Consider the following 18,261-nt stretch of genomic DNA (forward strand, 5'->3'; position numbering starts at 1 on the left):
TGTGTGTGTGTGTGTGTATATACATGTATATATATGTACAGCAATGCGGTCTGACGAACAAAGTGTACCGTTTAAACCGACTGCCACGGACCACGCTCACCGCGCGCACCACGGTAAGAAATTTAATATCCGCGTCCAGAAAGATTATTTAAACTGCCTGCTGGCTACGCTATCGGTAAAAAGTTTTTGAAGTAAACCATACGCCCGTACTTCCTTCACGTCGGCCAAGATTGCTCACCTTGCCCACGGTTTCGCCGACCGTCCCTCTTCTCTCTCTCCCTCTTTCTTACTTCCTCACTCTCTCTCGCTCTCACTCTTTCCCTCTCGCGCGAGCGAGAGACTTCCAAGAATAACATGAAAATTGCGCGAGCGAAGTTATTCGCGAAATTAATTAATTATTTACCGATCTCCCTTTGACGGGGCGAAATTACGTTTTTACACGAGTACTAGATATAAAAACGGAGAAATGTTAATTGCACGGACGCTGGTACGTTACGAGCGCGAGTTGCGAGCGCGACGACGAAAATAAATCGCGCGATAATACGGGAGAACGCGAGGAAAATATATATCTCTGAGATTTATGAATTTGAGATTGCGGCGAAACGACGACGACGACGACGACGACGATGACGACGACGACGACGTCTCTTGACGACGTTCGCGATTTTGATCGGGATATTAAGCGAAATCGAAGGCGTCGCGCGGGATTATGCGATGTCGCTTCCCTCTCTTTCTCTCTCCCTCTCTCTCTTTTTCTCCTGCTCGCTTCTGTCTCGAGGATGCCATTACGACTGAAGCCATTGCGACGTGACGAGTGTGTGTCGAGAGTATTTTTCCATCGACGACGCGAAGCGTCTTCGCGAGTCGACGAGGTGGGCGCCGCCGAGGAGGAGACGATGAATTCCAATCGATTGCCACTTGTCATTCGCATATTCGTAGTTACTCCACTCATCCGCCGAACAAAGCGCGCGCGCGCCTAACGTGTGTATGTGTAGAAATCGGTGCAGGAAACAGCAGAGAGAGAGAGAGGGGGGGGGAGAGGGGGGGAGTTGGGGAAAGAGAACGAGAGGGTGAGAAAGGATCAATAGAAGCATTTACTCTACCTTCAAAAGAAAGGACGGACGAAAGAGAAAGGAGACAGAGAGGACAGTCGGCAAAGAGCGAAGGGAGGAGACAATGAACGAGAAGAGCTGGCACAGGGAGAGAAAGAACGAGAAAAGCTGAAGGAAGAGAGAGAAAGAGAGCCAGAGGAAGGCCAGGACAGGCAGCAGGACACAGTGACGCAGGGAAAGAGGGAACAAGAGAGTGAGGGAGAATGAGAGAGAGAGAGAAAGAGAGAGAGAGAGAAAGAGAGAGAGAGGGCGAGCGCGCCGGCCCGGTTTGATTTCACCGGATGGGTTCGCAATAACAGTGCAAATTATTATTCCACTCCCGTCCACATCGATCGATATGTCGCTCCGATCTATATATTGCGTGGCTATGATCCGAAGCCGACACCGCCGACCTTCCCTACTCCGAGTAACCCCGGAATTAACCCAGGCAAAGCAGGACGGCGAAGGGTGGGAGTGATAGAGAGACAGAAATAGAGAAAGATAGATAGATAGAGAGAGAGAGAGAGAGGGGGGGAAAGGGAGGGAATGAGAAAGAGAGAGAGGGAGAAGAAGGGTGTGTGCGTAGGAGGGTGAGAGTTTCCAAAGAATGTTCATGGAGCAGAAAAATATCGACAGATCACGCGCGCGCACACTAGGCTGCTTTTAATAACCGATAATATCCGACGTGCGCCGAATTCAATTTATAGGAAAAACAGAGCTACGCTGTTTCCTCCGTCGTCGAGGGGGAGAGGGAAGGAGGATGGTGTGGACGATTTCCGACGGGGGTGGAGGCAAAAATCGCGAAACGTTCTCTCGCTTCGCGATTCTTCCGCACGCTATACAGAGAAATTCCTCCGGGCTCTCTCTCCCTCTCCCCCTCTTCCTCTCTCTCTCTCTCTCTCTCCCCCTTCCCTTCACAGCCGGGAGAAATAACAAAACCGCCGAAATATCGGCGTTGTACGACGTTACTTATCGCCCAGCACCACCACCGCCGCCGTATTACTTCGACACGAGCGCGCGCGCACGAGCTGCTAAGGCGGGCGAGGAGATTGGAGTACATGCCTTGTTCGATTCGACGACTCGTCGCGAAAGAGTTGCGCCGCGGAATGGTAAGTTTCTCGATACATGTGCGGCGTTCGGCAGGAAAACCGTGGAATGTAAAAGATCCGACATATCTTTGCGGATTGAAGCAGGTAAATAACGTCTCTTTACAAAACTGTATCCTCTTTTGTAAATAATTTTTCATTTCAATTCAACTTTGAGTGAACTTGATTTCAACTTTATTAAAGTAAAATTGAAATTCCGCGGAATTTTTAACTCAAAACGCTATTAGAAAAATACTGGACACCGTGAAAAATCTCGATAACAACGTCCGCAGGTGATATCCTCGCTTGAGAAAAACCGGCGTCGAGTTTACCGACGAATCCGCGCCCGATCCATCCTCGAACGCGGCTGTTGCTCGACATCCTGTTCAATTATCAACTGCAATCGATAGGAACATCCTTTGCGCGTTTTGTAACATTCTTAGAATCTTCGCAAAAATTTTTAAAGATTAAAGTTTCAAAGATAGTAATGTCTCATTTCTTTTTATTCAGTTTTGAATGACCTCGATTTCAATTTTATTGGAATGAAATTGGAAATCTGTGAAATATTTTCCATTCGGAATCCGTTTATAAAAATACTTGGCGTCGTTGAAAGTCGATAACGACTTCCGCGGATAATATCTTCACCTGCGAAAAATCCGCGTTCACCAACGTATCTGCTCCCTCGCGAGCTATCCTCGGACGCGTCTGTTCCTCATCTCGTGCAATTATCAACTGCAATCAACAGACACATTCTCCGTGCGACTAGCCTGAAAATCAAGGCCCAATAATACCCAATCTGGATTTATCTGTATCCCCTTTTGTAAAATGGGATCCTCTTGATCAGACCTTTCTTACCTTGACAAGAAACTGATTCGGGCTAGCTTCGGATTTAACTGTATGCAAAGACACTGACATTAAACTGAGTTACATTTGGTAACGAGTCCATCTGGATCGGACACTACTGGACCTTGAATTGCAGGACTCTGCCTGCGACATCCTTAGAACCCTTCGGCGCGCCGCAACAGTGAAAAGAATTCGCGCGGGCGAGCGAATGATATCGTATCGCGTCTCATATCGAGCTGTGCATCAAAGGTAACGCGCAAATTCACTCCCACCCTCTTCCCCCGGTACAGTACATGGAGTACGAGGGTGTGGGCTGGGTGACGCCGGGGTACTGGCGTTCGCGGAGCCAGAAAAATATCGAAAAATTGACGGACACACGCCGCACTCTGCAGTGTGTTTAATAATGGATAATGTTTGATACCAAACCCGAGAACGGTGATGATGGCGATGGTGGCGGTGATGGTGATGGTGACGGTGTCGGTCAGCGGCCATTCGTCAGCGCGAGCCGCGCGTATCAAATCGCCGCGGAACAATTCCACGACGAAAATCCAAAATAATAGAGCAACCCTTTCGGCGGTTAAACCGCGCTTTGGCCTTAGCTCGCGAGCGTTCGCGTCGATATATTTTCGCTCTCGCGTGCCCGACGGACGTGTACGTTTCAATATTATCCCCGTATCTCATATCGTATTCGCGTTTTCCATATTTAAAGCCTGCGAGCGAGCGGCGAGTAAGATTTAGCGCGCGGCGAACAAGAAGAAGATAGCGGGACGCAGCCTCTCTCTCTCTCTCTTTCTCTCTCTCTCTCTCTCTCTCTCTCTCTCTCTCTCTTGCCCCCGTCCCTCTCTTCCTTTTCTCTTATCGGGACACGACGAGATAGATTTCCGATGACGAAATTGGTAAGCGGCAGCGGTTCGCGATGATTTTATGATGAGCGCGCATTAAACGAATACTCGCCGTCGCGCATTGACGATGTTATAGAGAGCGACCGTTAATTTCATCGTTGAGAAATTATTCTGTTGACCGATTTATCCCCTTCCCTCTCTCCCTCCTCCGCCCCTCCTCGTCCTGGACGGTTTCAATTACTAACCCCGATCCGACTTTATATCATTGTCAGCGCACTCACCGCGTGTTCCGGCCGTACTTCCTAAATCAAATTATCGCGGAATAACGATGTCGCTAATTATCGACAATGTCAGGTCTTAATTGGGCGAATCATTGCTGTGTTTTGCGCCGCCATTATCATACGAGTGTTTATGCTCGAACGTGTCGGACGCGCGTCGCTGTCCGTGGCGAAAGAGAGCCGCGCGCTCTCGCAAAAGCTCTCGTAATTCGCCGGAGCATCGAGATAATAAATTATTCTCCGAACACGCGCGGGTGAGGGAGAGTAGCGTACGCGATCGCGCCGTTTTCTCTTATCGAAATGAATATTGTAATTTCCAACCGACTTTCTCTGGCGGCGCGGCTTTCCCGTTTTTCCTCACTCTCTCCCTCTCTTCCTCTTTCTCCCTTCTCCATCCTCCCTTCTTTCTCTTTCTCTTTCTCTCTCTCTCTCTTTCTTTTTCCCATTCGTTCCTTTTCTTTGTCTTCTTTTTTCCTCCCTTCTTTTATTTCCGTCGCGAAACCGTGCCTGCGCCACGATTTATGTCGCCGCTTCCTTCGGCTTGCGAGAAATTTACGTGCGTGCATACACGCGGCAGGAAGTTACGGATTCGCGGACCACAGCGATAGGGAGACACACACGCTATTTCCGTTTAGCACTAATTTTCATCCTCGGTCATCGGACCGCGATGTGTGCCGCGTGGTAGATTCAGCGAAATTCGCGTGCCGCGCCTTCATCCCAAGTCGTATCCCTGTATAGAATATTTCTTGGGATGTAATTGCGATCCAGTCCGATTCCCCAAAGTAATTATGGGTTTACGCGCGCGCGTTAGAAGTGCAATGTTTCAAACACGCGATTCTAAGTGACAAACTCAAAGCTTTCCTAATATTTTGTCTGGTCTGCATTTTGCATTATAATCGCATAAAATACATATTGACTTCCCAAATAATTTCATTACTGAGTAAAATATTCAGTGTTCTAAAAATTCTAAGTGACAAACTCAAAGCTTTCCTAATATTTTGTCTGGTCTGCATTTTGCAATATAATCGAATAAAATACATATTGACTTCCCAAATAATTTCATTACTGAGTAAAATATTCAGTGTTCTAAAAATATTGTATTTTTTTGTTATTTTCTTTTATTTTCTTGAATACTGTAGTCGATATAAAAATCGGGGATTCCTTGGATCTGTTTTTTTTTTTAGCTGCATTGCTGCATTAGTGCAATAAGTTAGAGTAAGGCAAATATATTTTATTTTACTTTAACTTATTGCACCAGTGCAGCTGAAAAGAACAGACCACTTGTTTGATGTCATAAAAACATACCGACGCGAGTTCCAGTAGTATTTCTGTTTCAATTCTAGACAGAGGACTTATATTTGGAATAAAAGAACGAATTTTCCAATTGATATTGTAGTGGAGCTAATTGTAGTGATGGCAAATATTTTGAGAAAAATTAGAACATCAAAATCAAAATCAAAATCTATATTAGGTAAATTTTGAAGAATTTCTATGCGGAGTTAAAAATGCAATGTTTCGAATATATAATATGATTCTAAATAGACCCAAAGCTTTCTCAATATTTTTTCTGGTCTTTATTTTTAGATTAGAATTAAACAAAACATATACTGACTTCCAATAATTTCATTATTCAATAAAATCCTTCGAGTGCTTTAAAAATATTTTATTATTTTGATTTTCGACTCTATCAAATACATTAGTCAATATAAAAGTAAAGTGACCCGTTTATAAAAATATAATTAGAACTATAAAAATATACCGATGTTATTGACCAAAAAAAGCGCGAGTTCCGATAGTATTTCTGTTTCAATTCTAGATAAAGAACGAAAGTGTTTGAGACAAGAATGTGATTCCTAGTTGATACTATAGTGAGATCAATTGTAGTAGTAAAAAATGCCCAATTGTGGAACAAACTTAGACATTTTAATCTGTTTTAGAATCTGTTGGGAAAATATTGGGAAATTTCTATCTGGAGATTAGAAATGTAATCTCTCACAAATTCCATTCTAAATGGGATATTCAAAGTTTTCCCGATATTCTCTCTTTATCTTACTTTAAAATTGAGCAAAACGTGTAGATTTATCAAATAATTTAATTATTCAGTAAAATTCCCTTCAAGTATTTTAAAATACCACTTCTTTCGAATCCCGATTTCACTACACCGGCTGTAGTGTAACCCAACTATTTTCAACTATCAATATGACGAAAAATAGATATTTTTAACATATTTATTTTTTAATTTGAAAATGTCAAGAATACGCCAACATCATTAATTACGACGAAGATTTTATAAAAAAAAGTTAATTTTGCAAAAAATCTGAATAGAAATTTCCTGAATCACAAAAAGGCTATTTGCTTAAAAATTTATTCTTTTTTGTAATGTCATATTGTATAAAACCGATTGCCATTTATTAAAGGTAAAGGATGTAAGCTTGCAGAAAAGTGTGGAATAATGAAAAAATATATTATTTTAACGTGAAGAATCTTAACGTCAAGATTGATTTCAATGATGTCTCCTACATCTGCTAAACAGCAGATCGGACAGAGAATCGTAAAGAGAAGACAGACCTTCTTTTTTACCCTCCAATCCCGACGACCCCCTACATTTCACTATATAGAAACGGCGAACGTTTCAGCAATAGCATGGGTGTGGTACATCCAAATGTGGTGTTGTAGAGTTAAAATATTTATTCTCTTGATTTTTTTATTCTGCTGAATGCGGCAGTTGGTATAAATATGAAATTCCCTTTGATATCCCAAAAATAAATCTACGTTATCGACTGAAAAAAAAAGCGCAAGTTTCGATAATATTTCTGTTTCAATTCTAAATATAAAGACCGCACGTTTTGAGACAAGAATGGAATTCCCAATTTGATACCGTAGTGGGTCGATCAATTTTGGGACAGATATGGACATTCTAATCGAAATTTGTACCTGAGGAAATCTTGGGGAATTTCTATACGGAGAAATTACAATACACGATATTTTTCGCGCGATTTCTACTGCCTGCACTACTACATGCACGTTTGAGAGCTTCATGTAGAAACGGACGAACGATCGAACGTGTGTACATATCCTGGCGCGAATACGCGGCAGCCAGCCACGCGTCGCTATTTCTGAGCGGCAGCATTTTTCTGGAAGATTATTGGAAAAAGCGACGGAAGGGGGGAAGAGACGTTTCCACACGGCAACATTTTTCCGCTAGACCATCGCGTACGATAAATTCTCAATGCTGCTCCGCGAAATTTCTCAATTATGAATATATGTACGTACATATCTAGAATCCGTGTCTCCTTCTCTCTCTTTCTCTCTCTCTCTCTGTATATCGATCTTTGTGTGCACTCGCACGATCTTTGTATCAATAGTGCTTCTGTCACGTCAAACATCCTATAGATGTTGTACACCGGATATATGCTTATATGTATATAACGGGGAGTACATATCTCGCAGTCGCGAAACTCCGTAGTATTTGCGTCTACTTCGTGAAACTCGAGAAGATAGTAATTTCAAGCTCGTCGGCTTCGCGAGTGTTTATCCGGAAGTACGGTGCCGCGGCGTGCGACACGCGGGACATACGTGGAATATTCATAACGCTCTCGCGCCACCTTCCCGCTGTAAATGACTTGCAAATGTTTCGCTAATTACAATAGAGCCGCGCGGGGAGCGGGCGCACTCTCGGGCCCGGCTAATCAGCGATGCGAAATAAATCAACGACGCGAGCGGGCGCTTGAAAGCCGCGAAGGCGAGCCGCGCGCCACGAGCAACCGTTCGATTCTCACAGGTTCGTATTCGCTTTTATTGTTAAAGGCAGGAGCTGCGGCGCAGGAGGGAGGAGTGCGAAGATTTCCTGCGAAGCAACGAGAGCTCTCTGGCGCCCTTCGATCCCGCCAGCAGCGACGTCAACAGGGTAGCTCGGTTAATCTTGGACGGTCAAGGAGGTACGTTCTCACGTTCTCCGCCGCGTGAATTCGCGATACTCCCTCGTTGGAGAAACCTCCGACGTGACTTTTTCTCGTATGTACTGTGTGTCTCATGTATTTCTTACTATTATAACACACAGAATTATTCGTACCGCGTTCAAATAAATATTACCTGTTTCATGAGTTTATACAGGGTGTCCTAGAACATCCTTTGAAGCTCTCGTGGAGGCATAGTGCCGACTAAGGTGAACATAAAAGTCCTATATCATTTTGCGATATCCGCAATAATTATTGAGATATTAATTAAAGAAGATTTGTGAATGATCACGCAAGATATGGCAGATGAGCTGTAGTGGCGACATCTGCCGTCGTGTGCTTGTACATTGAGTCAAACTGAACAAAAAGTCCTCTACGTTTTTCCTAATAACTTTGTAGATTTTTAGTTATTAATTAGATAACATTATATTATCACGAGCAAGCATCCGCCAATCTCTCCTTTAATTAATAATTAAAATATATAAAGCTATTAAAATAGTAAAGGACTTTCTTTGTTCAGTTTGATCTCGTGTACAAACACACAATGACAAATATCGCACTACAATTCATCTATTATATCTCGCGACCTATTATATCTATTATGTTTCTTTGATCATTCAAAAATCTTCTTCAATTAATGTTTCGATAATTGCGAATATCGCAAAACGATATAGGACTTTTATGTTCAATCCGTATTATTCTTCCACGAGAACTTCGGAGGTTGTTCTGAGATACACCCTGTATATTCACAAATCAAATGTTTCTATTAAATGACTCTATCAAATGTTTCTCGTATAAATTTGTCAAATCTATTCAAAAAACATTCTAAATTCTTGTAAGTTTCTATCAAGAATATTAAATGAAAACAAGAATTCAGTTCGCTTATTATATGAAGTCGAGCCAACTTCTTCTTTGATAAAGTTTTATAATAATCTTGTAAAGAGAATCAATTCTTCTTTTGAGTACATGATAATGAGTTTTTCTAAAATTTGTAATAAGTATTAAGGCCGTTAACAAAAAAAAATTCGTTGTTGAAGGTAATGATTGCTTAAAAGCAGGAAAATAAGAAGAAAATTACTTTTCTCAGCAGTAGAATGATATATTTTTGTAGGTAGTTAATTATATTTCGACCCTGCACGGAAAAAAAGATTTGGTTGAATTAACCAAATATCTGGTCGAATATGAACGATCCAGAAATTCCGATTGAAGTAACCCGAATTCTGTTTAAGTTAACAAGATTTTTGATTGATTTAAACAGAATTCGGGTTACTTCAATCGGAATATCTGAATCGTTCATATTGGACCACATATTTGGTTAATTCAACCAAACCTTTTTTTCCATGTGCGTATACGTATGTACACGGTAAAAAATAAAATGTCAGTTTCATATTCTCTCCAAAAAGTCCACTTTAAATTATAAATAAAAATAACTCATTTGTCGTGTGCTATTTATGGATAATCTAAAAAGTTAATTAATTGACACTTACATATTCTTTTTTTACATTTATGTTTGATGCTTTGATTCTAAATACGATTAAAATAACATTTCATTTCATATATCTTGATGTTTCACTTTTGATAGCGTTAATAACATTTTATTTTCACTTCATGTACATTGATGTGTTAGACAACTGAAAAATCGCGTGAAAATACACTAATTTTTACGTGCACATCATAGAAACATAAAAATGTTCCATTACTTTTCGCAAGTTATTCTAATTGCTCTGTCGCGTATTTTTTAATATTTTAACTACTTTTTCGCGTATACTTTATTATTTTTCATGTTACATTGTACTTTCAAAATCAAAACAACAAACTAAATGCAAAAAAGTGTGTGAACAACAATTAATTTATACTTCTAGTTTATCAAAAAGTAATTCATAACGAATGAGTTACTTCTATTTAAAATTTAAGGTGAACTTCCTCGGATACAAAGACGACGCTTTATTTTTTACTATGTGAGAAAGAAGCGGAAAATATCATACAAATCCCGTACAAATCTCGTCATAATTATAACGGTAAGGCACACGTGGCGCAGTATATACGATATCATCGCGAGCGATAGCAGCGGGCGATTATCGTTACGACGACGATCTGTAATTCTCGCGACGGTATGGGAGACGCGGGATTTCGTTCGCAATTTTCCGCGCTGTATACGGAAGGCCTTCGGAGATTCTCAAATGTAAATGCTTGCATGCATATGCATGGCTGCGTCTGTGAGTGTAATTCTGATTATGCAAACGCTTTCTTACAAATAGAATTCTGTCGCGAATTATAAGTCGTCCGGAGTGCGCGCACGCGCGCCTTACGTACGTAGAATAGAATCCCGCGTCGCGGAATCGCAGATCGTCCCGAAGCGCGCCCGCTCTCGCGCGGGCTTTAATACGTAACAACGTTAGAAATCCGCGAATTCTCCGGGCCGCCGGATACGCGTCTAACGCAGTGGTAAGCTGCTGATTATCCACGAACGATAAGATATTACGGCGCCATATGCTGACGCATTACTGGCAACGCGGGAGTTGTATCGCACGGCGTGTTACGCGGCCGCGTAACGTTATCGCGGAGGCGGCTCTAAGTGTAATCTGCGGGGATAACAAGAAGGTTAGCGAGGCAAGACTGGCGTCAATATCGTTACCGGCGAGAGACAGAGACACAGGCGGCGAGTGAGAGAGAGTGAGAGAGTGAGAGACCGACGGAGAGCACGAGAGATAGAGAGAGACTCGGGGTCCGCAATAAAGGCGGAATAATAATGTCTCTAGCCCCTCTCTCTCGTCTGGGAAACCTGTATCCGACGTCAAAATGCAGGAACCATTCCGGATTATGCGCTCCTCGGCATTGTCTTGTCTATTGACTGCTTAGAACTATCCCAGAGACGGCTTCCCGGATACGTCATTTTCGAGTTCACCGGCTGGAATAAGGAGCATGTCGTTGAGAGGATCCCCAGTGTATAATAAGAATTATGGTAACCGGTAATCCATAGTCGTCGGCGCATATACATCTCGCGTACTACCAAGACGACCAGAACACCAGTGGCGGTGATAGTAAAGCGTGGAAACGGGAATCGTGGGAAGCGGACAACGCGCGTTATCTTTTTCGGTTTTGATTTCGTTTTTTTGTTTTGGTTGTTTGTGTTGTTTTTGTTTTTTACACGCCAAGCAGATTTAACGATCTAACGCTATTAATTAGGAGAAATGTGACTGGCAAAAATACAGAGAATTGACAGACGCAACTCGATTCCCCGATACCGTTTCGTGTCCGCGTGTTCGATCCCGGAGCGAACGTGTGGACGCGCCGGCAACCGCATAGAAAATCTTTTGGGATCTAATTGAGATTCTGTCCGATTCTCTAAAATAATTATGACCCGCGTGAAAATTTTCCAAACATTCCCAAGTATCGCGCAGGTCCCAATCAGTTTATTCAAACTTGTCCTAAATAGGTGTATCATATTGATACCCCAATTGGGAATCCCATTCTTATCCCGACTGTAGAAAATTTTCTGAGATTTAATTGGAATCTATTCCGATTTCTCAAATAAATAAAGTTGTGATTGTAACTGGAAAACCCAAATAGATTCCATTTGCTCTGCCCAACTTTTTTCCAATTTCTATTTCGGTTTACAATACATTTGAAGGCGTCCGTTCATGTCCCCCTCCGAAACGTCATCGCTCACGACAAAACCTTCACGCGAGAATGGAACGAGATAAGAAAGCATTTCTTATCTCGGAAAATTTCGCGAACATTGTTTCGACAAGAAAAAGACGACAGCGCACATGATGCGTTCACGCATTGTCCGCTCACATCCCTTTCCGTAACGTTCACAAGATAATCGCGAACGGTCGATTGTAGAGATCTTTGAATCAGAGACTGACCATGAGGTAATGCGTTTTGATTGGCCCGCCATGTTTCGTTGATTCCCGCTTGTATACAAATAATCTTGCAAATTTTATATTTCAATAACACAAAAAACGATATACGCAACGATTCAGTAGTAATGGCGATCCAGTAATGAAGGCGGTCCAGGAATGGAGACGATCCAGTAATGGAAGCGATCAAGAAATAGAAGTGATCCAATAGTAGAGGTCAAGAATTGAGGCGATCTAAGAATGGAGTTCAAGAATAGAGACAAGTGGAAAGTGGAGATTGATAATAAAGATTAAATATGGAAAGAGAGCAAGAGAGAGTGAAAGGAAGCGAGAGGGGGAGGAAGAGAGAGGGAAAGAGAAAGGAAGAAAAAGAGGGAGGAGAGAGCGAAAAAATATAAGAAGGAGAAAAAGAGAGAAAAGGAAATGAAAGGGAAAGAGAGAAAGAAGACTATAACAGAAGATATTGAAGTTTTCTTATGTTTTTGGTCTTGTGGTTTTGTTAATATTATTATAGTTAATATCTATGATACACGAACTGAATGGCGCGTCTATGTTGTTCTAATATACTAAAAAATTTCTTATATTTAGTGTTTGTTTTTTTTCTATTAGGTGTACAACTTTGCTTCCGCCGCTTTTTTCCGAAATTCGAGGCTTTATTGTAAAAAACTGGTTATACATTTATGATTCAAAGTATTGCCCATCACTGGCCACTACTTTCTCCCATCTTTCGGACAGTGTACGAATCCCACGTCGAAAAAACTGGTCATCTTTTGAGGCGATCCACGAATCGATCCAATTTTTTACTTCTTCATAAGACCGGAAGTGTTGGTCAGCCAGGCCGTGTGCCATTGATCGAAACAAGTGACAGAGGGAGCAACGTCTGGAGAATACGGTGGGTGGGATAGAACTTCCCATTTCAACGTTTCCAAGTATGTCTTGACCACTTTCGCAACATGGGGTCGAGCATTGTCATGCTGCAAAATCACTTTATCGTGTCTCTCGTTGTATTGCGGCCGTTTGTCTTTCAATGCTCGGCTCAAACGCATCAATTGCGTTCGATACCGATCGCCTGTGATTGTTTTAGTCGGTTTTAACTCATAATACACTACACCGAGCTGGTCCCACCAAATACAGAGCATGACCTAATTAACTATAATTCTTAACTATAATTCTTAAGCCTAGAACAACTCAGAACAAAAAGATCTCGGTTGGAACAAGAAAGATAGTATAAGTTTACTCTTGGTCCGATAGACTGTTTGTCAAAAAACTTTTTTTTAATTTTTCGGGCTTATAATTAAACTTATTGATTTGTGCTTTTGGAACAACTAGAACAATCTATATCGGTATCGGAATGCTTTATTTTCAAAAAATGGGGTGCCAGGTCAAAAACATTTTTTTCATTTTTTGGACTTATAATTCAATTTACGGATTTGTCCTTTTGGAACAATGTTTGGAACAACTAGAACAATCTATTGCGGTATCAGAATGTTTGATTTTCGAAAAGTGGGGTGCCAGCTCAAAAAATAATTTTTTTCGAATGAAGCAATATCACTTTGGAATAATGTGGTACAAAGTCAGAACAATCTGGAACAACTTTCAAAATTATAAATTTCAAAAAGTGGGGTGCCAACTTCATACACTCGGGAACTCTCCATGATTTTCTGCGCTTGGGATTATCGTAATGAACCCATTTTTCGTCCCCAGTCACAATGCGATGCAGAAATCCCTTCCGTCTTTGCTTTTCAAGCAGCTGTTTACAACCAAACAAACGCCGTTCAACATCTCTCGGCTTCAATTCGTATAGCACCCAATTTCCTTGCTTCTGAATTATTCCCATGGCTTTGAGGCGTTTTGAAATGGCTTGTTGAGTCACTCCCAATGATCGTGCCAATTCTTCTTGATTTTGACACGAGTCTTGATCAAGTAATGCCTCCAATTCTGCATCTTCAAAAATTTTCTTTCTTCCATCGCTATACCGGTCTTCGACGTCAAAATCACGGTTCTTGAAGCGTTGAAACCACTCACGACATGTTCTTTCACTAATAACGGCCTCACCATAAGTATCTGAGAGCATTCGATGAGCCTCAGCCGCAGATTTCTTCATATTGAAGTAGAAAATTAAAACCTCCCGCAAATGACGAGAATATGGCTCGTAAACTAACATTTTCAATCGATAACACAAATCGACTAATGTTTCTATGGGGTTATGTTGACAGATGCCCAAGTTTATTGTATGATGGCTATGATCTATTTATTTCGACCACTACTTACCGCTAAAGCCATTTATAGGAAAACGGCGGCAGCAAAGTTGTACACCTAATACGTAGGACATTCCGTGTCCACAAAGTATTGCGTTTAAGATCTCTGGTGAAAAAAAGAGAGAAAGAACATACATCTTCATAATATAACCTCTTCTATAAATTTCTCTTCTATAAATTAATATATACATTATTATTATTCATTACTACTCTACATTACTATTATATATATATATACATATATATATTTCGCGACCCAACATGTCGCGCCTTCGCCTCAAGCTAATTGCCGTTCGTTTAGGCACGTCAGTGCGCGTGAAATAACGCATCCGCTCACGATGCATATACTTTGTCTCGTGTTCAACCCACACGTCATAAACACACCGCAGCGATAGGAAGGAAGGAAGGAAGGAAGGAAGGAAGGAAGGAAGGAAGGAAGGAAGGAAAGGGCGGCGGGGGAAGAGCGATGAGCCGCGTATTCTTCGCAGTGGGGAATTCCGCGCCGCGCGCGGTGACTTCGCGAACGATATCGAGTTTCGCCTCGTCGTCGAGGGCATTGTCGGCGAAAATCCTATTCACCGGCACGGGCGGGCGCGATTCTGCCGTCACAAAAGCCACGCCGCCGTCGCCTGCAAAATATGTGATTCGTGAAACCCGGCTTAAGACCGCGACGGCGCGCGTCGGTACCGTGGTGTCGCGTAAACTTGCATTCTCACCATCCATCGCATTTCTCCGGCTGCCACTCTACGGATTTTAATACCCCTTGTAAACTGCTCCTCCTCTTACACTCGTTCCTCCCGGCTCTAGTGCGATTTAACTACACAAGCATTACGAGCACGTCGATCAAAAGACGACCGCGGGCCTACGACGTTTCGCCGAACGCTCGTCGGTGGCGCACTCGCAGTGATTCATCGCAAGTATAACTCGTGACACCGTGACATTGCCAACTGATTGACTCCAACATCGAAGAGAGAAGTTGCTATCTGCAAAGACATAAACCACAAACAAGTGCAGGATATTTTCAGTATCAACTAAATGACTGAATTCCGATATCTAAAATGGCGGATCCAATATGACGAAGTTTTGAATTTAAACGTTAAAATTATTCTATTTTAGGGTTATTTTGATAATGTTTATTATCTTTTATCAGGCTTTTAGATTAGCAGATTTTTGGGTTTTAGGTATGAATTTCCATGTTTTGCAACTTTATAGGATGACACAATTAAAATCATTCAATTTTGTCTCAAGAAGTCGCCATATTGGATATGTCCCATTAAAAAAAAACTATAAATTCATCTTCAACTTCAATCTTAACTTCAAATACCTAGGAAAATATAAAATAGATTAAGTTTTAGTATTATTTTTTTTTCTCCTAGCAAAATCGATGATAAAACACCTTTTCACTTAGATAATATATATATTGAATCCATATTGGGAATTCGGCATTTTATATATCCGAAGTCAACCAGTTAATTGATATTAAAAATATCCTGCACTTGTTGTTTGTGGTTTACGTATTTGCAGATAGCAATTTCCTCCTACAATATCGACAGGTTCGGCAATATTTATAACGATATGGAGGATTGTCTGGAGAAATATTTTAAAAGAACTTTAATCTCAAAATGGAAGACGTTTTCTCCTAAAATCTAATTCTACAAATTGCAATTCTAATAGCCCTACTGTATTCAGCTGGTCAAATTAATAAGAACTGATAACATTTTCACGTTTACCTCGATAGACAAAAAACAGCCTTTTTTACCATTCTTAATTCTAAGATTCTTCTCACCCGATTGTTTTTTTAGTGTATATACACACAGAAAAATATATTCAGATAAATATTATTTATTTAAAGTATTTTATAAGTTAATATATACGGAAAAAGAGTTCTTAGTTTGTACAACTGAATGGGAAACAGACGAAAAACTCACTGAAACAAAAAAAAAAGAAATAATAGCTCCAAAGTTACTGTGACCGAAAATGTTCGTCTGAACATTCAGCTACATTAAAACTCGCTTGAGGTAACTGAAAGCAATTGACCTAAATAGAAACTTCCTACAGAAATCTTTTTGTTCCTACAATCAAGTTTTACATCTGATCCGTAGATAACAAAAAATTCAGTTATACTAACAAAGTTGTTTTTTTTTCGTATATCTGTAAATCATAAGTTCATCATAAGCATTACATTTATTCTAAATATTAGGTGCGAAGTTAATTCGGAGATACTCATAACAAATTGTATAATAGAAATAGTCACGTGCTCTGAAAAAGAATTTATTCTCTTTACAAGAATATTATACAACTTTATTGAAGAAAAAGCAATTAGTTCGATTATATGCAATAAGCAAACCGAATTTTTGTTTTAATTCTTAGTAGAAATGATAAATTTACTAGGATTCAAAATATATTAGGTGCGCAAATTAATTCAATGTTTTTTTTGGAAATTCGATGTTTTTGAAGCCTTTATTTACAAAAAAAAAATAAACATGTCAATGCTCGAAATATTCACCATTATTTTCTAATACTTTTCTCCATTTGTCGAGCTATAAGTCGATGAAATCGTCGATGCATTTTCGGACCTCTTCCACGCTTTTAAAATGTATATCAGCATGGATAAAAGTTATTCAGATTAACTTTTCAAACAATACCGTTTTTAAAAATATGTGTTCTGCTTTTCATTATAACTTTTTTCAGCCGCATCGAATCGCAAAAGCATTAACAGATATAGATTCCTCAGTATTTATTACGTTGATTAAACCAAAAAGTATAGAATTTTGATAAATTTCCTGAAGTTATGAGCAAGTAAAAGTTGGGCAAAATTTATCTAGAATTTACGTAACCTCTTGATTTTAGGAGGCTATAGGATTAAAGGCTAAGACGATAAAAATCTTCCGAATTACATGCGTGTCCGGAGATTGGCACGTTCACCTCACGTAAAAGAGGCAATGTAAACTGAGTAATCGCTTTTCTCTTAGCAGTACAGTGATACTCTTCTGTGTGTAGACGTGGAATATCGCTGGAGCGCTACAACATTATACGACGCATGTTCCCGATCGTTCGCGATTAAGACGAGATAAGGCGCGTCACTCGTGCGATCGCTCGCGGAACGCCCTCGTTTGCTACCCTGCCGCGTCGCTCGCGCGAGCACGCGGATCGCGCAACCCCGTAATTTCGTTCGCGGCAACTCCGACGGCCAACTCGGTTACGTTCCGCAGCGGCTGGCTGGTTGGCACCTCCGATATGGCGCCGCAGCCGCCCGCGCTCGCTTACGCGCGCCCGCTGCGTCTAACCGCTTTTCGCTTTTCGTCCGCGAAGAATCCGCGTCGCGCCGATGGAAAGGAGGTGTGTAACGGCGTCGTCGGCAGGATCGGGAGAATAGCAAATTGAATCCCCGTACAGGCGCATCGCGGCGTACAGCTCTCTCTCCGCGGAAAACGACACCGCGTCTCTTGCCTTCTCTCTCTCTCTATTTATCTCTCTCTACCTATCCCTCCCTCCCTCTCTTTCACTCTTTTTCTGTCGCTCCTTCCACGCTATCCCCCGCCCGCGGAGATCGATGGGGAATCGAGTTATCGGCGTTAGTAGATCGAGCGTACCTGCGCCGCGTTAACCCACGAAACTTTATTGGCAATGCGCCGCGCCGCGCGGACTCACGCGTGCCCGGACTCGCGATCGCCGCGAATTCCAGAAAATCGACTCTCCCGCCGCTCGCTCGATAAGGCTGGACTCCCCTCTCCACCCTCTCTACCCCTAGGTACTTGCGAGCTTAGCAAACCTTCCCCGTCGTCCTTTCCCTCCCGCCGCCTCCCTTCAGAATGAGAAACTTCTTCCTCTCGCGGTCTTCCGGCCGCGCTCGCTTCCGGTGAGCGGGTGAGAGAGGATCGGCGGAAGTGGTGTAGCGCTTTTCCAACTACCAGACGCGATCGTCTGATTCATGCGCGCACCTGGGAAGCTGGGGTCTCGATATCGCGATAAGTGCAAAAGGCGCGACGTGTCGGACGTGTTTTCGACCGCCACCCCCGCGCGGGTGTAGATTTGGTGACGCGCC

At 41.8% G+C, this 18,261-nt stretch overlaps 1 protein-coding gene across 19 annotated transcripts in view; it reads left to right on the plus strand.

The window, feature by feature from the left end:
• The window catches only part of LOC116843453 (SET and MYND domain-containing protein 4), a 291,340-nt gene that overhangs the window by 227,558 nt on the left and 45,521 nt on the right, over nt 1-18,261 (plus strand). For all 19 annotated transcript variants that reach the window (XM_032813872.1, XM_032813870.1, XM_032813871.1 and 16 more), the window contains one exon: nt 7,947-8,077. In XM_032813872.1, coding sequence (XP_032669763.1) covers nt 7,947-8,077 — 131 coding nt within the window. The remainder of the gene's footprint in view (nt 1-7,946; nt 8,078-18,261) is intronic.

The sequence above is a fragment of the Odontomachus brunneus genome, unplaced genomic scaffold, assembly GCF_010583005.1.
Source record: "Odontomachus brunneus isolate Ranch 3 - 2012 unplaced genomic scaffold, Obru_v1 Obru_scaffold_033, whole genome shotgun sequence".
NCBI classification, from domain to species: domain Eukaryota; kingdom Metazoa; phylum Arthropoda; class Insecta; order Hymenoptera; family Formicidae; genus Odontomachus; species Odontomachus brunneus.